Source organism: Mustela nivalis (assembly GCF_964662115.1).
Source record: "Mustela nivalis genome assembly, chromosome: 1".
Classification (NCBI taxonomy): Eukaryota; Metazoa; Chordata; class Mammalia; order Carnivora; family Mustelidae; genus Mustela; species Mustela nivalis.
The window spans coordinates 124,005,807-124,028,517 of NC_139020.1; the positions used below are offsets into that span (position 1 = coordinate 124,005,807).

At 35.5% G+C, this 22,711-nt stretch overlaps 1 protein-coding gene across 10 annotated transcripts in view; it reads left to right on the forward strand.

Moving 5' to 3' along the window:
* Nucleotides 1-22,711, forward strand: part of STAG1 (STAG1 cohesin complex component) — a 425,728-nt gene that overhangs the window by 186,725 nt on the left and 216,292 nt on the right. For all 10 annotated transcript variants that reach the window (XM_082690738.1, XM_082690746.1, XM_082690747.1 and 7 more), the window contains one exon: nt 11,333-11,429. In XM_082690738.1, the coding sequence (XP_082546864.1) occupies nt 11,333-11,429 (97 nt within the window). The remainder of the gene's footprint in view (nt 1-11,332; nt 11,430-22,711) is intronic.

Consider the following 22,711-nt stretch of genomic DNA (forward strand, 5'->3'; position numbering starts at 1 on the left):
TTCTTTGTGTCTTCCTCCATTTCTTTCATGCGTACTTTATAGTTTTCTGAGTGCAGAGTGTTTGCCTCTTCGGTTAGGTTTATTCCTAAGTATCTTATGGTTTTGGGTGCCATTGTAAATGGGATCGACTGCTTAATTTCTCTTTATTCTCTCTTGTTGTTTGTGTATAGAAATGCAACTGGTTTCTGGGCATTGATTTTATATCCTGACGTGTAAGTGAATTCCTGTATGAGTTCTGGCATTTTTGGCGTGGAGTATTTTGGGTTTTCTGCATAAAGTCTTGTATCGTTTGCAAAGAGTGAGAGTTTGCCTTCTTCCTTGCGTATTCAGACGCCTTTTATTTCTTTTTGTTGTCTGATTGCTGAGGCTGGGATTTCTAGTACTGTGTTGAATAGCAGTGGTGATAGTGGACATTCCTGCCGTGTTCCTGACCTTAGGGGAAAAGCTCTCAGTTTTCGCCATTGAGAATGATATTTGACGTGGGTTTTGCCTAGATGGCTTTGAGGATATTGAGATATGTATCCTCTGTCCCTACACTTTGAAGAGTTTTGATCAAGAAGGGATGCTGTACTTTGTCAAATGCTTTTTCAGCATCTGTTGAGAGTTTCATACGGTTCTTGTTCTTTCTTTTATTAATGTACTGTATCACATTGATTGACTTGCAGATGTTGAACCAACCTTGCAGCCCTGGAATAAATCCCACTTGGTCGGGGTGAATAATCCTTTTAATGTACTGTTGGAGCCTGTTGGCTGGTATTTTGATGAGAATTTTTGCATCTGTGTTCATCAAGGATATTGGTCTGTAATTCTCTTTTTTGGTGGGGTCTTTGTCTGGTTTTGGGATCAAGGTAGTGCTGGCTTCATAGAACGAGTTTGGAAGTCTTCCTTCCATTTCCATTTTTTGGAACAGTTTAGGAGAACAGGTATTAGTTCTTCTTTAAATGCTTGGTACCATTCCCCCGGGAAGCCGTCTGGCCCTGGGCTCTTGTTTGTTGGGAGATTTTTGATGACTGCTTCAATCTCCGTACTGGTTATGGGTCTGTTCAGGTTTTCTTTGTCTTCCTGGTTCAGTTTTGTTAGTTTATACGTCTCTAGGAATGCACCCGTTTCTTCCAGATTGTCAGATTTGCTGGCGTATAGTTGCTCATAGTACGTTCTTAAAATTGTTTGTATTTCTTTGGTGTTGGTTGTGATCTCTCCTCTTTCATTCATGATTTTATTAATTTGGGTCCTTTCTCTTTGCTTTTGCAGAAGTCTGGCCAGGGGTGTGTTATCAGTCTTACTAATTCTTTGAGAGAACCAGCTCCTAGTTTCATTGATTTGTTCTACTGTTCTTTGGTTTCTGTTCCATTGATTTTTGTTCTGACTTGACTATTTCTCTTCTCCTGCTGGGTTTAGGCTTTCTTCGCTGTTCTTTCTCCAGCTCCTTTAGGTGTAGGGTTAGGTTGTGTCCTTGAGAGCTTTCTTGTTTCTTGAGAAAGGTTCGTATCGCTATATACTTTCCTCTCAGGACTGCCTTTGCTGTGTCCCAAAGATTTTGAACAGTTGTGTTTTCATTTTCATTTCTTTCCTGAATTTTTTCAATTCTTTAATTTCCTGGTTCACCCATTCATTCTTTAGTAGGATGCTCTTTAGCCTCCTTGTATTTGTGTTCTTTCCAGCCTTCCTCTTGTGATTGAGTTCTCACTTCAGAGCTAGAACATTGTGGTCTGAAAATATTCAGGGAACGATCCCATCTTTGGTACTGGTTAAGATGTGATTTTGTGAGCCAGGGTGTGATCTAGTCTGAAGCGTGTCCCATGTGCACTAGAGAAGAATGTGTATTCTGTTGCTTTTGGATGGAGTGTTCTGAATATCTCTGTGATGTCCGTGTAGTCCAGTGTGTCATTTAAAGCCTTTATTTCCTTGTTGATCTTTTTGCTTAGATGATCTGTCCATTTCTGTGAGGGAGGTGTTAAAGTCCCCTACTGTTAGTGTATTATTGTCAATATCCTTGCCTGTCTTGTCCAATGACTTGCCTTTTCCACGTTGTTTTTGACTCCTGTATTCCTATATTTTGATTTCTTTTTTTTTTAAGATTTTATTTATTTATTTGACAGAGAACACAAGTAGGCAGAGAGGCAGGCAGAGAGAAAGAGAGAGAGAGAGAGAAGCAGGCTCTGTATTGAGCAGAGAGCTTGATGCAGGGCTCGATCCCCGGATGCTGGGATCATGACCTGGGCTGAAGGCAGAGGCCTTAACCAGCTGAGCCACCCAGGGGCCCCTATATTTCTTATTCTCTTAGATTTCCACATGAACTCATTGATAACTTAGGTTCTCAGAGAAGAAAGAGCACAGGATGGGAAATAAATCAATAGACAGCAGGAATCTTATTTTCTGTTATTTATATTTATATTAGTGAGCTCCAAGCCAGTGAAAAGTTTGGGAGAAAGATGGTCATGCTTTCTTCTCCCAGATCTGCCCTTCTTCCAGTACACTTCCTCTCGGTAAATGGCATCATGATTCACCCATTTTCTTGTACAAAAATCTTGGAATTATCCTTGACTTCTCACTTTTTTCTCCAACCAATCCATCAGCAAATCCTGTCAACGCCATCAATAAAATATATTTGGAAATCCAAAAAAAAAAAAAATTTTGTTGATTTTGTTATTAATTGGTTTATATAATTGGCTACTCCCAGGTTCGGGGCATAGACATTTAAAACTGTTACATCTTCTTGTTGACCAGACCCTTTTTAAGTATGATAGGGTGTCCTTCCTCATCTCTTGTTATAGTCTTTGGCTTAACATGTAATTTATCTGATATTAGGATTGCCACCCCAGCTTTCTTTTGTTGTCCATTAGCATGGTAAATCTTATAATTGGAAGTTTATATCCTTTGACTGATTGCTTCCCATTTCCCCTATCTCCCAGTCCCTGGTAACTACCACTCTATGTCTGTTTCTCTGGATTTGGCTTTTTTATTTTTTTATTTTATTTTATTATTATTATTTTTTAAAGATTTTATTTGAGAGAGAGAGAGTGAGAGAGAGCATGAGTGAGGAGAAGGTCAGACGGAGAAGCAGACTCCCTGTGGAGCTGGGAGCCCTATGTGGGACTTGATCCCGGAACTCCGGGATCATGACCTGAGCCGAAGGCAGTCGTCCAACCAACTGAGCCACCCAGGTGTCCCTGGATTTGGCTTTTAAAAAAAAATTCCCTGTAGAAGTGAAATCATGCAGTATATTTTTTTCTCTGTCTGACTTATTTCACTTATCATTACAACTGGAAGTTTCATCCAGTTGTCACAATGACAGGATTTTTTTCTTTGTGTTGGCTGAAAAGTATTCCAGTGTATAGATACCGCATTTTCCTCATTCATTCATCTGTTGATTTGCACTTAGGTTGTTTCATATTTTGGCCTTTGTGAAAAATGATGCAGTGAACATGAGCATGCAGTTATCTCTACAAGATTCCTCTCAGTCTGATGTTTATGTGTCTGATGTCACATTTACATTTTTTATACTGTGTATTTATTGAAGTTAAAGTAATCGTTTTAATGTTTAATATTTTAATGGTTTTGTCCTTTATACTAAAGTAATTAACACACTACCATATTATAATACTAGTAATTCAGAGTCTGACTGTGTGTTTACATTTATAGTGTGGTCCTGTATTGTCATTTTTTTTTTAAAGATTTTATTTATTGGAGAGAGAGAGAGTCAAGTTGGGGGAGGAGGAGAGGGTGATGCAGACTCCTCATTGAGGAGGGAGCCTGATGTAGGGCTCAATTCTGGGACTTCAGGCTCATGACCTAAGCCAAAGCCCGATTTTTTTTTTTTTTTAAGATTTTATTTATTTATTTGACAGGCAGAGATCACAAGAAGGCAGAGGGGGGAAGCAGGCTCCCCGCTGAGCAGAGATTCCCTTATGGGTTTCCATCCCAGGAACCTGGGATCATGGCCTGAGCTGAAGGCAGAGGCTTCCCCATTGAGCCACCCAGGCGCCCCTCAAAGGCAGATTCTTAACCAACAGCCACCCAGGTGTTCTATATTTTGTCATGTTTTCATGTTACGAGCAGTGTCCTTTTATTTCTGCTTTAATCTCTTTTCAGCATTTCTTGTAATGCAGGTTTGTGGTGATGAAGTCCCTCAACTTTTGTTTAGCGAAGGTCTTTATTTCACTTTAGTTTTGAAGGACAGCATTACTAGGTGAAGTATTCTTGATGGATAGTTTATTTATTTTTGCATTTTGAATTTATCTTTCCATTTTCTCTTGTCTGCATGGTATCTTTATCTTGTTTTGGTATCACGGTAATGCTTACCTCAGTGTGAATTTGGTAAAGTTCCCTTCTCTTCTGTTAGAAGGGATTTGTATTAATCCTAATTTGAATGTTTGGTAGAATTCATCAGTGAAGCTGACTTGTGTACTGTTGTTTGTTAGGAGGCTTTTCATAACTTACTTAGCTGCCTTACTAGTATGTGTTCAGGTTTTCGGTTAGATAATGGTTTGGTCTTGGCAGGTTTATTTGCTAAGAATTTATCCATTTTTTCTAAGTTGTCCATTTTATTAGCATATGGTTATTCATGGTATTATGATCATTTCTATTTCTGTGGTACCAGTCATAACATCTTTTACGTCTGATTTTGAGTTGTCTTTCTTCTAGATGAGTTCCGAGGTTTGTCAGTTTTGCTTAATTTTTAGGAGAAGCAGCTCTTAGTTTCATTAATCTTTTCTGTTATCTTTAGTTTCTATTTCACTTATTTCTACTCTCATCTTTATTATTTCCTTCTTTCGGCTTTATTTATTTTTTTTCCCCTAGTTCCTTTAGGTATATAGTTAGGTTATTTATTTGAGGTTGAGGCTTTTATTGTTTCTTTATGGTAATCATTTATCATTGTGAGCTTCCCTCTTAGAATTGCTTTTGTCCCACCCCATAAATTTTAGTATGTTAAATTTTCATTTTCCTGTTTTTTAAGCTAAGAAGAAAATAATAGAGAAGAACTACAAAGATATAGGGAGGAGATAATTAACAAAATGTCATTAAGTACATACTTATCATTAATTACTTTAAATGTAGATGGACTAAATTTGCAAATCAGAAGACCGTGAAGTGACTGAATGGATAACAAAAAGAAGATCATCTACATGGTGTGAGACTCTCCTTAGATATAAGAACTCTCATGGCCTTAAATCAAAGAGATGGAGAAAGGTATCCCATGCAAATGAAAACTGTAAGAAAGCTGGATTAGCTCTGTTTATACCAACCAAAGTAGATTTTAAAAACGAGGATTGTAATACGAGATAATAGATCATCATGTTACATAATGATAAAGGGGTCAATCCAATAAGGTAATGTAGCATTTGTAAATATTTATACACCCAACATAGGAGCACCTAAATATGTAAAGAAAATATTAATAGATCTCAAGGGAGAAATGTACAGCATTCCAGTAATTGTGGGGGACTTTAACATGCCATTAATATGCCATTTATATCAATTCGTAGATCATTTATACAGAGTAAGGAAACCTTAAATGACAGCTTAGGCCAAATTAATAGTCCTAACAGATATTTACAGGATATTCCATCCAAAAGAACAGAATATACATTTTTCTCAAGTTCACATGGAACTATTTTCCAAGATAGATCATATGCTAGGCCAGAAAACAAATCTTAATGATGATTAAATTCATATCAAGCATATTTAATTTATGTCCACAATAGTATGAAACTAGAAATTAATTACATGAAGAAAACTGAAAATCCATACATTTGTGGAGCTAAAACATGCTATTGAACAGTGTTTCAAAGGAAATCAAAAGAGAAATAAAATAATTTGATCCATTATTTTTTAAAATAAGCTTTCTACATTTTCTTCTCCTTTTCCCTTTGGGACTTCAGTGATGTATATGTTATTTCTCAGCATGCCACAAAGCCCATACGCTGTCTTCATTCCTTTTCACTCTTCATTTTGCTGCTATGTTTAGATACTTTGTTTGATCTGTGTTCTAGCTTACTGATTCTCTCTTCAGTTCAAGTTCATTGTTGAAACTCTTATTTAATTCTTTGATTATAGTCATTGTATTCTTTAGTTCCAAAATTTCTGTTGTTCCTTGTTTTCTTTTTTTTTGTTAAACTTCTAATTTTGTTATTATATAGTTTTTCTGATATCTTTTTTATCTTTGTTGTCTTATAGCTCTCTGACTAGGTGTATAATTTTTTTTTTAAAGATTTTATTTATTTATTTTACAGAGATAGATCACAAGTAGGCGGAGAGGCAGGCAGAGAGAGAGAGAGGAGGAAGCAGGCTCCCTGCTGAGCAGAGAGCCTGATGTGGGACTCCATCCCAGGATCCTGAGATCATGACTGAGCCGAAGGCAGTGGCCTAACCCACCGAGCCACCCAGGCGCCCAATTTTTTTTTTTTTTTAATATGGAATGCTTAATGAGTTTGCATGCCATCCTCGCATAAAGACCATGGTAATCTCTGTATCATTTCAGTTTAGTATATGTGCTACAGAAGCAAGCACAAAAAACTATTTTGAATTCTTTGTCCAACAATTTCTGGATTTCTTTGGACCATTTTCCTTTTGTGGAGACATACATCCTTGATTCTTTATAATCCTGAAGCTGTTTGTTTTCATGTCTGTGCATGAGGAAGCAGTTACCTCTTCCATAAGAGGAGCCTTTTACCTGTGTGTGAGGGCACACTTAATCATGCAGTGACCTTGGTCTGCTGGTGTAGGGTGAGAAATGTGGCATGTGGTGGCACTGGGTCCAAGAAGGCATGATGTCTTTTTGGTTCAGGCCACCATGTTCTACTGCATTGACAACTGGGTAGATTTTAGGGGGAACTGCGGAAGATCTGTACTGGCTGCAGGGGCTGTTTGGGTTCTAAATAACACCTTCAGGTTTGGTATCTAGGGACTTAGGCAGGCAGTGATCGTGACTAGAGCTAGTGGTGTGCACACACTCAGCTGTGGTGGGTAGCTGCAGTGGTCTATGCAGTGGAAGAGACCTGCCTCAGACACAGTTATAGTAATAAGTATCAGTGCAGGTCGCAAGGGCTAGAGCCAAATATGCACTCACTGGTAGCTGTAGAGGCCCTGGCTGGCAGTGTGGTCTCCTGTGGTTGCATACTCCTTCCAGGCACTCACACTGTGGGAGGCCATGGATGGGACTTGGGCTGGGGGAGAGGGGTTGTGGGAACATGGTACCAGACAGTGACAGAAGGCAGGGTGTGATCTGAGCCTACCAGTAGCTAAAGGGTTTCTTGGCTTTTGGTACACTCACCAGTGGCTGCATATTTCTCTAGCCTTGTGCATTCATGCTGCAGTGGAGACCAGTGATGAGTGTTAGGCCAGTGGTACATAGCTAGAGAGGCTACCTCTGCATGTGGGAACAGCGCTGAGCAATGGGAAGTGGCACTAGGCTGGTGTCTTATACTCATCTAGCTGTAGATGCTCAGGTTGGCTGCTTATGTGGTTCCTTGGCTCCCATGGGACTGCAGAGGGACTCAGGTGACTGGCATCTTACACTTCTGCAGCCATAGAGATCCTGCATGGCTATGGGGCAGATCTGGTGGTGGCGGGGAAAGTTTCAGGGAGAGACTCAGGTAGCTGATTTCGGCTAACAGAAATATCTGTGGGGAGAAATCTGTCAAGATCCACGGGAGTCCACAGTGGCTGTGCCAACATTTGGCTTTGTTGGTAATAAAATATGCGGAGTTTGTCTGCAGAGTAGATCTCTGTGAACCGTGATTGCTCTTGGTGCTTGTCTGCTATTAATAGGTTTTGCTTTTATTCTTTATTCCTAGCAAGCTCAGTACATCCATGGGTTGCTGATCTAGGGGTGAAACCAATGCTAGACTTCTGCACACTGCCCTGCAAGGCTGGGGGAGCTGGATGCTCACCACACTCTCCCTCTCCTCTTTTTAGCTAGGAAGTTCCTTCTGAGCACTGTGAAGGGGTGTTAGTTTGGGAGATGGGATTATGCATGCAAAATGAAGTTGCCTTCCTTCTTGTGTGATGATTCCTCACTTTTCTTGTTGCTTAAACATTCTAAATGGACTCTAGATGTCTCCTGAGGTTGTTTGTGGACTGCTGTCCAGTTATTGATCTTTGTGGGATCACAGGGAAGCTGGGTTTTTTCACCAAATGATGGGCATTTTTTTTTCTTTCAGTACTTAAATATGTCTTTCCATTATCCCTTGGCTTTTATTCTTTTTGATGAGATGTGTGCCATATTTCTTAGCCTATTGTCCCCTGTATGTACCGTATGGCTACTTAAAAATATTTTCTCTAGTGAAGATTCCCCACAATTTAATTTTGATGTGTCTTACGTAGTTTTCTGTTTTATTCTGGCCCCTGGACCAAGCCAAGGCCTTATATATTTTGAAATGCTATGTAATCTATCAACCTATTCCCATACTTGGCATTGCCTCTGACAACCACCAATGTCTGCCAATTCAAGAAGGATTTTTTTTTTAAAGATTTTATTTATTTATTTGATAGAGATAAATCACAAGTAGATGGAGAGGCAGACAGAGAGAGAGAGGGGAAGCAGGCTCCCTGCTGAGCAGAGAGCCCGATGCGGGACTCGACCCCAGGACCCTGAGATCATGACCTGAGCCGAAGGCAGCGGCTTAACCCACTGAGCCACCCAGTGCCCCTCAAGAAGGATTTAACTCTCTGGAGTTTAGTTCTAAGATTGTTTGGCTTTTACCCCTTTCTGATAACTTTTAAAATCTTTCCTTTCATTTAAAAAAAAAAAAATCTTTCGTTTCAGAAGCATAACCAATTATACCAGAATCATTTATTAAATTAACCACTCCTTTTCCTCAAAAATTGAAGCATCTCTTTTGTCACAGCTTTAAGTTCTGTATATACCTGGATTTATTTCTGCACTCTATTTTCTAGTCCTGTATTACATGCTGTCTATATTGTTTTTAATATCTTTGTGTTAAATTTTAGTACTTTAAATACTTTAGGACATTAAGTCCCTGTTTACTAGTTTTATTCAGAATGTTTTTGGACTCCACATATAACTGGTAGGATTATACATTCATACTGTCACTTTGGTAATTAAAATGTGTTCACCATCTTCAGAGTGTTTTCACAATTATGGGCCTCATGTAGAAGTGGAGAAATGGCTTCCTCTTTAGCTTTGTGCCATAATTCCTTATCTTGGTCAAAAAGCATTTCTGCTTGGGTGGTGAGTCTTAAAATCACTTGACCTGCTTTATCCATTCTATATCCTCACCACCATTATTAGCCAATGTGTCCTTGACACATTATTCAGCAGAGCTGAACCTTGAACAGATTTCATGGTATCCTTTTTTTCTTTGTATCCTCTTCTAGAGCTGTAATATTTTCTCTGATTTTCTGTTTACTTTTAAAGTAAAACCTTCCAGACACTAATGTGATGAGACAGAGAAACAGAGTGTTGTATAGATTAGCAATTTAAAAAAGTCCTCTCTTTCACATGGAAAAAGGAAATGTGCTTGTTCCTCAGTAGTAAGAAATCATTAAAGAAGGCATATGCTCAAACATAGTGGTTAAATTAATAGTATTGATGACACATATTTTTGGTGAGGATGTGGAACACCCAGTCTTATACATTGATAGATTTCATAAATTGCTGATGGAAGTATAACTTAGTACACTTGTTTTGGAAAATCGCATGGCATTATCTACCAACCATCTATACACATGTATCCTACATGTGTAACTTTGCTACAAAGTTTATGCCCATCAAAATACGTGCAATCATGTTTATGGCAATTTTATTCATGATAGCCTTAAAATGGAAACAGTAGTGTGTCCTTAAATAGTAAAATGGATAGTAAATTATGGTATGTTAATACAATCAGACGCTACCCAGCAATGCAAAATAAGTACTAATACACATAACAACTGATACAGCTTTGATTAAAATAAATCAAACATAAAAAATGAGACTAACTATATGAATTTCAAAAACATGTCCACTGTTGGGGAATAATAGTTAAACCCTTTGAGCTGGGAATGTTTTTTTTAACTGGATGGGAGCATCAGGGAGCTATTTCCATTTTGGAAGTGTCTTACATTTTCATGATGGTTAGGATTACACAGGTGTATGTATTTGTAAAATTTCATCAAGGTGCAACTGAAGTTTCATACATCTTACTGTATATAATTGTATGTCCATATAGAAGTAAAAATTTAAGAGTGTTTAAAAATTACTGTCATACATTTTCTCTGATACCCTACACCCACCAAAGGAAATCTCAAACGGTATTGCCTACAAGTATGCTATATGGAATCAGTATAAATTTGCCTAACAGTTTAGGAAAACTTTATTGATAGACCTATAAGGCTTTTATTTTTTTAACTCCATATATGAAACTTACTTAGGTGGTTTCCCATATCCTTTGAGTTTCCATTATTTTCTGCAATAACATTTATACCTTTCTTGAATTTATTCCTAGATAATTGTAGTTGTGAACAGACTGCTCATCCATTTATATTTCTTACATATTGCTAATATCTGAAAGTTGTTTTGTACATTTATCTTTTGTCACCTGTCTTATCAGATTTTTTTTTCCATTGTAAATCTTTTGAGTCATTTTAGTAGAGACTGTTAGGTATTTTTTTCAACTGTTGGAAAGGGAGAATTTTCTTTATTACCATTTTACTAATTTTTGTTCTAACTAAAATCTTAAAACATCCTTGCCTTGTTCCTCTTTGAGTTGAAATGTCTTGAACATTTCAACAAATGTATCTTAATCTTTGTCTTTACCTTGTTTGTATATTAATTTAATCTAACTAGTTTTTCTAGGAGTTGTTTACTAAGCTTGGCTGCAAAATTTAACCAGAAACCATTTTGAAATCTAGTAATAGGATCATTTAATTTCTCTCCTTTACTTCATAAATTGAATAATTTGATTTCCTAATACTGACTCATTCTTGCATTCCAGACAAAAATTAATTTGGTTATATATGGTGTGTATTCTTTTTATGCAGTACTAATTAAATAGGTTTTTTTGATACTTAGAAAATTTCTATCTATGTATAAGTGTAATTAGGTTAGCTTTTGTGTTATTTTCACAGTGTGGTTTGAATATTGGTGTCTATAGTTGCTTAGTAATTATTAGACTTGTTATATTTATATTGTGGTCTAAACAAATTTTTGAAACCTAGTAACTCATATTTTAATTACCTTTAAAAATAAAGGAATCTTTAGTTTTATTTGGCTACAGAGAAGTGATTAAGTAGACACACACAGATAAAAATCACAAACTTTTAAAAAAAATTATTTGCTGTAATATCAATTATTTTGAAGTTTTCATTTTTATATATTTTTTTTCTACAGTCCGTGGTGGATGACTGGATTGAATCATATAAACAAGACAGGGACATCGCACTTCTGGATTTAATCAACTTTTTTATCCAGTGTTCAGGATGTCGAGGTACATAATGTTGGGATAAATAATTACATTGAGTCTGTCAGTCCAACAGTGTTAAATTTACTTCATCTTTCTTTAGTTATATATAATCCATCCTATAACTGTGACCTGATCTTTTTCTGATAAGAAAAATTATTCTTATTTAAGGATATTTCATCTTATTTTTGTTCAGTTTTGCTATGAAATAACAAGAGATATAAAAACTTACGAAAATTTAAAGGAAATCTAAAATTTGTTTCAATTTGTAAACTGACTTTTTAGTTACAAGCTTTTATAATTAATATTTACTGATCTTATTTGTACTTATGCTCCACATTAGGAATTTTGCTAGTTGCTAACATTCATTACTTTATATCCTTGTCAATATTTTGGTCCTCAATGTATAGATAAAGTACTTGAAGCTTAATAATTTGCTTTAAGTAACATAAGTACCAGAATCAGGTTTCTTAAGTTATTCATCCATTGGAAATCTGTAGACAGTTTTTTAAAATGAAATGTAATTTTATTTTTATCATATTGATAGATATTTTTCTTCTCAGGAATAGATAAATCTTAACAGATTATAATGTGTTACATGGGGGAAATCAGCTGGTAAATTAGCATTCTTTGCTTTTCAGCACAGAAAGTACAGTGATCTTAATAAGGTCACTAATACAATTGATATCTTGAAGGCTTTTTTACTTCTGTTGGTCACTCACAGTATTGACACAAGTAGTTTATCAAATATTTATAGAACACCTATCCTGTAACTAAGCACTCTTCCAGAGTATACTCAAGACAGTCTCTGCAGTATTAGAGTCTGTGTAGTTTTCAAAGGAGGTTTTATTACAAGGAGCAGAGAGGGAAATATACCAACAGTGCCTTCTTAAGAGTAATAACACTGGTTACAATTTAATGACAATATTATGTCATTATTTGGCTTTGTGTTTTACAAGAATTTGCTCATTTAATATATTAGTTAATAGTCAGATCAGGCAGTTATGATTTTTATAGATAATGAAACTGAGATTAAAGGGGTGATGTAAGTTTTTGGACATCATACAGTTAGTTTAAGTGCCAAACTCAAGATTCAGAGTCAGGCTTGTCTCAGTCTGGTATTTGTGTCTCTAAAGACAAGACACTATAGTAATAACAAAGAGGGACTTCTGATTTTGCCCATGCTTTGTATCTCTGTGTATGTGTAAATGTTAGAATATTTGTAAGAAAATGCATCTCAGAGAAAGAAAGTCTGTGGTGAGACTGAGGCTGAGAAAAAGAAAGTTAAAGGGGTTGAGAAAGGCCCAAGTTAACACATTATGTATAACTGCCTTAAGACAAGAAAACAGGGTACACTCAGGCATAAATAGAGGTTGAACCTTAATCTGAGAGGATTGAGATTGGTGAAGAGTGGCAGGAGATTATGCTATTTGGAGGAAGGTGACTGTTAATTTTGTAGTTTTAAAGGCAATAACTGAGTGATAAAGTAGTTTAAGTGTATTATGTAATCTGTGTTAAGTGTTCTGTTCGATTTGGATTTGATTTTAAATCAATTGGCAGTCTTTAAATTTTTTCCTTTTTTTAAAAAAAAATTTCCTTTTTTAATTCATTCCCAGTTTTCAAAAGACCAAAAAGCTTTAGAATATATGAAACAAAAAAGTCTTACCACCTCCTGCCTTCCCATCTATCTCCGTAGAGTTAACTGCGTTTAACTTCCAGTTATCTGTCTGTTGGCATTATTTATCTAATTTCTCTATGTTTAACTAGGAATATACTTTCCTTCTCCACCACTCTTACACAAAAGATACTTATGTATAAGGAGCTTTTTAAATATAGCATCCTAGCAATCTTTTGTGTGTATGTACAATAATTTAATTTAACTGGTCTTCTATTAAACCCATTGCATTATTTGTAGTCTTTTGCTATTACAAACAGTACTGTAATGAATTGATTTGTGTATACCTTATTTGCTCTTTGTGCAAGAATGTAGAAAAATGTGTTTGTAAAATTATATCAGATATTGCCTAACTTCTATAGGAATTGTATCCATTTTTATTCCCATTAGTAATCCATGAGAATGTTTCTTCTGGTTTCTTCAGCAATGTTTTTATCAAATTTTGGGATCAGCCTTATGAAAGATGTAAAAATGATGTGCCAATGTGATTTTTTTAAATTGAGGTCAAATTCACTTAACATACATTAGCCTATTTATTTATTTATTTTTTATAATTAACCATTTAAAATTGTACAGTTCAGCAACTTTTACCATGTTCACAATGTTGAATGTTGAGCAACAACTTCTCTCTAGTATCAAAACATTTCATCAGTCCAGGAGTGTACCTCATATGTATTAAGTTACTCATTCCCATTTGCCTCTCCTCCTTCAGCCCTTGGCAAATTCTAATCTCCTTTCTGTTCCTATAGATCTGCCTGTTTTGGCCATCCTATATAAAAGTAGTTCTACAACATCAGACCTTCTGTGTCTGATTTCTTTTACCTAACCATAATATCTTCACGGTTTGTCAAGGTAGTGCCATGTATCTATAATTCATTCCTTTTAATGGCTGAATAGCATTGTGGTATAGATCACAATTTTTTAAATTTATTCATCTGTTGGTGGACATTTGGATTATTTCCACAACTATAAACATTTATGAACAAATTCTGTTTGAGTACTTGTTTCTTGATTTTGGGGGTTAAATACATAGGAGTGGAATTCCTGGATCCTATGGTAATTTTATTTTCCTTTTTTAGGGAACCATCAAATTGTTTTCCACAGCAGCTGTAGCATTTTATATTCCTGTAAAAAAATGTTAAAAGGATTCTTATTTCTTCACCTCCTGTCCATATTGTTTACCACAGTAGCTGCCCCAATTTACATGCCCACCAACCGTCTCTTGGGTTCCCTTTTCTCCACATCCTTGCCAACACTTGCTGTTTTCCAATTTTTTAATTTTAAGTGTCCCTAGTGGGTTTGGAGTGGTATCTCGTTGTGGCTTTGATTTGTGTTTCCTTAATTATCAGTGATCTTGAACAGATTTTCATGTGTCTGTTGGCCTTCTGTATATCTTTTTTTAAGAAATGTGTATTCAGTCACTTCTCGGCCTTTTGGCTAAGATCAAGTGAAGAGATGTGTATTCAAGTCCTCTGTTCATTTCTAAATTATTTTCCTTTTATTGTGCATTGTTAAGAGTTCTCTGTATATTCTGAATACTAAGCCCTTATCAGATATATAACTTGGAACTACTTTCTTCCCATTTTGTAGCTTTTCACTTTCTTAAAGATATCCTTTTGTACTCAAACGTTTTAATTTTTAATTTAGTCCATTTCATTCTTTTTTAAAATTTTTTGTTCATGCTTTTAGATTCATAAATCTAAGAATCCATTACTAAATAAAAGGGCATGAAGATGTATCCTTTTTTTTTTTTTTTTCAAATAAAGACAGTCTCCAACTTACTATGATTCAGCTTGGGATATTTTAAAAATCTATTTTTAAAGATTTATTTATTTATTTTAGAGAGAGGTGGCAGAGCGGGGCAAAGAGAGAGGGATAGACAGTCTTATGCAGGCTGGACACTGAGTATGGAGCCCAGCATGGAGCTTGATCTCATGACACTGAGGGTCGACCTTAACTGAAACCCAAGAGTCCCATGCTTAACCGACTATGCCACCCAGGTGCCCCTCAACTTGTGATTTTTTAAACTCTATGATGTTGTAAAAATAACATACATTCAATAGAAACTGTACTTTGAGGGGCGCCTGGGTGGCTCAGTGGGTTAAAGCCTCTGCCTTCGGCTTAGGTCATGATCCCAGAGTCCTGGGATCGGGCCCTACATCGGGCTCTCTGCTTGGCGGAGAGCCTGCTTCCTCTTCCCTCTCTCTCTGCCTGCCTCTCTGCCTACTTGTGATATCTATCTGTCAAATAAAATAAATAAAAATCTTTAATAATAATAATAAAGAAAAACGAAACTTTACTTTGAATGTTGTATTTTGACCTTTTCTTGCACTTAGAGCTATGTGATAGAATGCTATCTCCTGATACTGGGCAGAAGCAGTGAGCCTAGTCAGTCAGGTAATAACTGGTGGTAAACAAGCAATACACTCACAACCATTCTTTACCTCTATGATCATTCTGTTTTTCACTTTCAGTACAGCATTCAGTAAAGTACATGAGGTATTCAACACTGTATTATAAAAATAGGCTTTGTATTAGAAAGTTTTACCCAACTGTAGACTAATGAAGTGTTCTGAGCACACTTAAGGGAGGCTAGACTAAGCTATGATATTCAGTGGGTTGGACGTATTAAGTGCATTTTTGACTTAATATTTTCAACTTATGTATGTTGGGCTTATCAGGTTGTAACCCCATCATAAGTGAAGGAAAATCTGTAGTTTTATAGTTACAGCTTTATATTTAGGTTGTTGATTGTGGTTAATTTTTGTATATGGATGGTTTTAATTTGTATTTCTCTTTTGAATGAGACTTGAGAGCTATTTCTATTACTTTTTCTTTGAATTCTCTGTTTCCACTCCTTGCCAATTTTCCTATCTAGTATCTTCTTGGTTTCTGAAGAGGCATTTGAAAAAATGGATTTTAGAACATTTTGATAAAAGTCATAGAATGATCTTAATATGATTAAGAAGAAAGCACACTGTCTTTTTCATCAGTGGAATATAATAAAAATCCAGAAATATACCCAAATACTAATGAAAATTTAGTAAGCATATCTTAAAACATAAGAAAGAAGAGAAAGGCAAATGTCATCTACACTGAGAATCACCTATCAGATTGATAAATTTCAAAATTACAATAGTCTGTTGATTAAGCTATTAGAAAATAGACATTGTTACATTATTCCTTGGAATAAAAGTTGATACATCTCTGATGGAAAGAGATTTGGCAATAGCTACCAAAACTGCATTTGTTTTTATCCAGCCAGTCATCTTACTTCTGTAAATTTGCCATGAAGATACACCTCCAGAATTAAGAAAATAAAGGCACAGTGTTACTTAATATAATACTATTTGCTATGGCAAAATGTTGGAAACAACTTAAATACTCATATATGGGAGAGTGATAAAGTAAATTGTCATGGGAAGTTTACAATGGAATTTTGTAAAATTCTACTGTAAAAAAAAATGTGGAAGATTTCCGTGGACTGATGCAGGGAGATTTTCAGGATACATTTTTAAGGGCGAAATGCAAAGTGCAAGAGTGTCTACAGTATGCAACTTTCTTGGGAAGAAAGGGGAAAATGGAATACATATATGTACCTTCTTTAGAGCAAATGGAAACAGGAAAGACCAAACAGAATATTGAAAGGCTACCTGCAGGGTGTTGTGTGTGTATGTAAATGAGGTGGAAAGTCTAGAGGGAATTGGGGTGAAAGGATGACACTTAATTTGAATATACGTTCTTTTAAATTGAAGTATAGTTGATACACAATATTAATTTCAGGTGTACAACATAATGGTTTCACATTTATATACACTATGAAATGTTCCTCATGATAAATGTAGTTCTCTCTCACCTATACAAAGTTAATTACAATATTGTTGACTACATTTTCTGTGCTGTATTTTTCATTCCTGTGACTTATTTATTTTATAACTAGAAGTTTATACGTCTTAATCCCTTCTCCTATTTCACCTACTTCCTCCTTCCACCCCTTTGGCAACCGTCAGTTCTCCATATTTACAAGTCTGTTTCTGTTTGCTTTGTTCATTTGTTTGGTTTCTTAGGTTCCACCTATATGTGAAAACATAGGGTATTTCTCTTTGTCTGACTTGTTTCACATAGCATTATACCCTCTAGATCCAACCATGTCATATGAATGTCCATCAGTTTGCCATGCCGATGGCAAGATTTCATTCTTTTTTATGGCTGAGTAATACTCTGTTGAGCATGTGCATGTGCACATGTCTGTGTTTGTGTGTGTGTACACATATACCACACCCCTACACACACACACATTCTTTACCTATTCATCTATTGATTGATGTTTAGGTTGCTCCTATATCTTGGCTATTGTAAATAATGCTGCAGTAACATAGGTGTGCATATCTTTTCAAATTAGTGTTTTCATTTTCTTCAGGTAAATACCCAGAAGTGGAATTACTGGATCATAAGGTATTTCTATTATTAATCTTTTGAGGAACCTTCACAGTATTTTCCTTAGTGGCTCACCAGTTTATATTCTCACAGTGCAATACGGCTTCTTTTTTCTCCACACTCTTGCCAATACTTGTTATTGCTTATCTTTTTGATATTGGTCATTCTGATTGGTGTGAAGTGATACCTTATTGTTATTCTGATTTGCATTTCCCTGATGATTAGTGTTGAGCATCTTTTCATGTTCCTTATGTATTCAAGGGGAAAATGTCTATTCATGTTCTCTGCCCATTTTTAAATCAAATTATTTGTTTGGAGATTAAATTTTATAAGTTCTTTATATATTTTGGACATTAACACCTCATCAGATACGTAATTGCAAATATTTTCTCCTATTTGTTAACATTGCCTTTTTGTTTTATTGCTGGTTTGCTTCATTGTGCAAAAGCTTTTTAGTTTGACGTAGTCCCAGTTGTTTATTTTGCTTTTGTTGCCCTTACCCAAAGAGATAGAACCCAAAAAGTATTGCTAAGACTGGTGTTCAGGGGTTTAGTGCTTATGTTTTCTTTCACGAGTTTTATGTTTTCAGGTCTTACATTTAGGTCTTTAATTCATTTTGACTTATTTTTTATACAGTAAAAGAAAGTAGTCCAGCTTTCTCTCTCTCAACTAAGTAAATCTTTAAAAAAATCTTTAAACAGAGAAAGTAGTCCAGTTTTATTCTTCTGCATGTAGCTGCCCAGTTTTGTCAGCATGGTTTATTGAAGACTATCTTTTCACATTGTATATATTCTTACTTCCTTTGTTATAGATTGATTGGCCATATATGCATCCGTTTATTTCTGTACTCTTTGTTCTCTTCTGTCGATCTGTGTATATGATTTTGTGCCAGTACTGTACTATTTTGGTTACTGTTGATTTGCACTATAGTTTGAAATCAGGAATTCTAATAATGGTTGCCTTTGTTCTTCTTTCTCAAGTTTGCTTTGGCTGTTTGGAGTCATTTATGGTTCCATAGGAATTTTAGGGTTATTCTAGTTCTGTTAAAAAAAAAAATGCTATTTATATTTTGATAGGGAGTGTATTGAATCTGATTCAATCTGTAATTGAATCTTTGGGTTGTATGGACATTATAACAATATTAAATCTTTGTATCTTTTCATTTGTTTGTGTTGTCTTCAGTTTCTTTCATCAGTGTCAGGGTATAGGTCTTTCACCTCCTTTGGTTAGATCTATTCCTAAGTATTTTATCCTTTTCGCTGCAGTTCTAAATTTCTCTTTCTGCTAGTTACTTATTAGTGTATACAAACATAACTGATTGTTTATATTAATTTTGTATCCTGCAACATTACTGATTTTATTTATTCTAATAGTTTCTTGATGGAGTCTTTAGGTATTCTATATATAGGGTCATGTCATCTGCAAATAATAACAGCTTAACTCCATCCTTAACAATTTGGATGCCTTTTCCTTCTTTTTGTTGTCTGATTGCTGTGGCTAGGACTTACAGTCTATGTTGAATAAAGGTGGGGACAGTGGACATCCTTGTTTTGTGCCTGATCTTGAAGGAAAAACTTTCAGCTGTTTACCGTTGTGATGTTAACTGATTTGTTATATATGGCCTTTATTATGTTGAGGAGTGTTTCTTCATTGTTCTCTTCAGAGTTTTTATCGTGAATGGAGTTTGAATTTTGCCAAATCCTATTTCTGCATTTCTTGAGGGGATCATAAAGGTTTTTAACCTTTTATTTTGTTAATGTGGCTTATCACATTGATTGATTTGCAGATATTGAACCATCACTTGCATCCCTGTAATAAATTCCACTTGATTATAGTGAATGATCCTTTTAATACATTATTGAATTAAATTTGCTAATATTTTGTTCAGGATTTTTGCATGTATATCCATCAGGGATATTGGCATATAATTTTCTTTAGGGTCTTTGTCTCGTTATAAATGTAATGCTGGTCTTGGAGAATGAATTTAGAAACATTTTTTTCCTCCTGAATTTTTTGGAATAATTTGGGAAGGGTAGGTATTAACTCTTTTTAAAATGTTTGGTGGAATGCATTTGTGAAGCTATCTGATTCTGGCCTTTGGTTTTTGGGGGAGTTTTTAATTACTGATTCAGTTTCATTGCTAGTAATTACTGATTCCGTTTCATTACTACTAATTGGCCCAGATTTTCTTTTTCATTCCCAAGTCATTCTTGGAAAATTTTGTGTTTCTAGGAATTTATCTGTTGCTTTTAGGTAGTCCAGTTTGTTGGTATATAATGTTTTGAAGCAGTCTCTTACTTTTTGTATTTCTGTGGTGTTAGCTGTAATTTCTTTCATTTCTGGTTTTTAAAAAGTCCTCTTTCTTATGATGAATGTGGCTAAAAGTTTATCAGTTTTCTTGATCTTTTCAAAGAACCAGATCTTAGTTTTATTGATCTTTTCTATTATTTATTTTGTCTGTAATTAAGTTTTTTCCATTCTTGTTTTTTTTTTTTTTATTAACTTTGTGCTTAAAATCATTCTTTTTCTGTTTCCTCTGGGTGTGAGTTTAGATTATTTGAGCTTTTTTGTTGTTTGTTTCTTGAGGTAGGTTTGTGTTGCTGTAAACTTCTCTAGCACAACTAGTTTTTCTTTTCCAAATATTTTGAACTGCTCTGTTTCTAATTTCATTTGTGTCAGGTTATTTTGTGATGTACTTTTTGATTTCTTTCTTGACCCATTGGTTGTTTAGTAGAATGTTTAGCCTGTAGGTGTTTGTGTCTTTTTCAAGGTTTTTTTTTTTTTTTTGTAATTGATTGTAAGTTTCATAGTATTGTGATTGGAAAAGATGCTTGATAAGATTTCAGTCTTCTTAAATTTACTGAGACCTGTTTTGTGGCCTATCATGTAATCTATCCTGGAGAATCTTTTATTTTGCAATCAGAAACTATGTTCTGCTAAATTTTGATGGAGTTTTCTGTATGTAACTGTTAAGTCTGTCTCATCTATTATTGTGCTGGTCAGAGATAGAATTTCCTTATTGAATTTCTGGTTGAATGATTTATCCAGTGATATAAGTGAGGTATTAAAGTACTCCACTATTATTGTATCAATGTCAGTTTCTCCTTATGCCTCTAAATATTTACTTAATGTATCAAGGTACTCCCATGTTCAGTACATAGATATTTAAAATTGTTATATTTTCTTGCTGGATTTATCCTTTTACCATTAGGTATTGACTGTTGTTGTTGTTTTAGTCTTTGTTTTGAAGTCTGTTTTGTTTTATCTAAATATTGCTATCACAGCTTTTTTGGGGGGAGGGGGTCTTCTATTTGCATAGAATATCTTTTTCTCTTTATTCACTTTCAGTGTGTAAGCGTTTTTAGGTCTGAAGTGAGTTTCTTGTAGTCACGGTATAGATGGGTCTTTTTTTAGTTTACATTTGCCCTTTTGGTTAGATCATTTCAGTCCATTTGTGTTTAATGTGTGGTTATTGATATGTACTTAATGTTGCTTTGTTAACTGTTTCCTGATTGTTTTGTAGTTTTTTTTCCCCAGATTTTTCTTTTTTATTATGTTCTGTTAGTCATTATTTACGTACTTCATTAGTTTTTATTGTAGTATTCCATGATTGTTTGCATATAACACCCAGTGCTCCCTGTAATACGTGCCCTCCTTTTTTTCCTTTCCTTTTTTTTTTTTTTAAAGAGTTTATTTATTTGACACAGAGAGAGAGACAGCCAGAGAGGGATCACAAACAGGAGGAGTGGGAGAAGGAGAAGCAGGCTTGCCACAGAGCAGGGAACTTGACGTGGGGCTTGATCCCAGGACCCTGGGATCATGACCTGAGCCAAAGGCTGATGCTTAATGACTGAGCCCCCCCAGAGCCCCATGTGCTCTCCTTAATACCCATCATTGGGCTAACCCATCCTCCCACCTACCCCTCTGAAACTCTCAGTCTGTCCATAGTGTCTCATGGTTTGTCACCCCTCTCATTTCCCCCTCTTCATTTTTCCCTTCCTTCCCCTAATGTTCTCTGTGCTACTCCTTATGTTCCACGTATAAGTGAAACCATACGGTAATTGTTTTTCTCTGTATGACTTATCTCACTTAGCATAATCCCCTCCAGTTCCATCCATGTCGATGCACATGGTGGGTATTCATCCTTTCTGATGGCTGAGTTGTATTCCATTGTATATATGGACCCCATCATCTTTATTCATTTGTCTAATGAAGCATCTTGGTTTATTCCACAGTTTGGCTGTTGTGGACATTGCTGTTATGAGCACTGGCATGTATGTGCTCCTTCTTTTCATTACATCTATATCTTTGGGATAGATACCCTGCAGTGCAGTTGCTGGATCATGGGGTATCTCTGTTTTTAACTTTTTGAGGAAACTCCCTGTTGTTTTCCAGAGCGGCTGTACTAACTTTCATTCCCACCAGCAGTATAAGGGGGTTTCCCTTTTTCCACATCGTCTCTAACATTTGTTGTTTCCTGCCTTGTTGATTTTTGCCATTCTAACTAGTGTAAGGTGGTATCTCCATGTGGTTTTGATTTGAGTTTCTCTGATGGCTAATGATGTTGAACACTTTTTCATGTGTCTCTTAGCCGTTTGTATGTCTTCTTTGGAGAAGTGTCTGCTCATGTCTTCTGCTCATTTTTGACTTGATTATTTGTTTTGGGGTGTTGAGTTTGAGAAGTTCTTTATAAATCTTGGTACCAGCCCTTTGCAGTGTCATTTGCAAGTATCTTCTCCCATTCTGTGGGTTGCCTCTTTGTTCTTCTGACTATTTCCTTTGCTGTGCAGAAGCTTTTTGTCTTAATGTTAAGTCCCAAAAGTTCATTTTCGCTTTTGTTTCCCTTGCCTTTGGAGACCTGTCTTGAAAGAAGTGGCCGATGTCAAAGAGGTTACAGCCTATGTTCTCCTCTAGGATTTTGTAGTTCTGCTTTGTACCTTGTCTTCTCTTACTCTCTTGCCTTTTGATTTGATGACTTTCTTAGCATTATGCTTTTTTTCTTTCTCTTTATTTTTTATGTCTGTTGTAGGTTTGGTTTGTGGTTATCATGACGTTCATATATAACATCCTATGTATATAACTGTTTATTTTATGTTGATGGTCGCTTAAGTTTGAACACATTCTAAAAGCATTACATTTTTACTCCCTTTCCATGTTTTATGTATACGATGTCATATTTTATTATCTTTGTATTTTG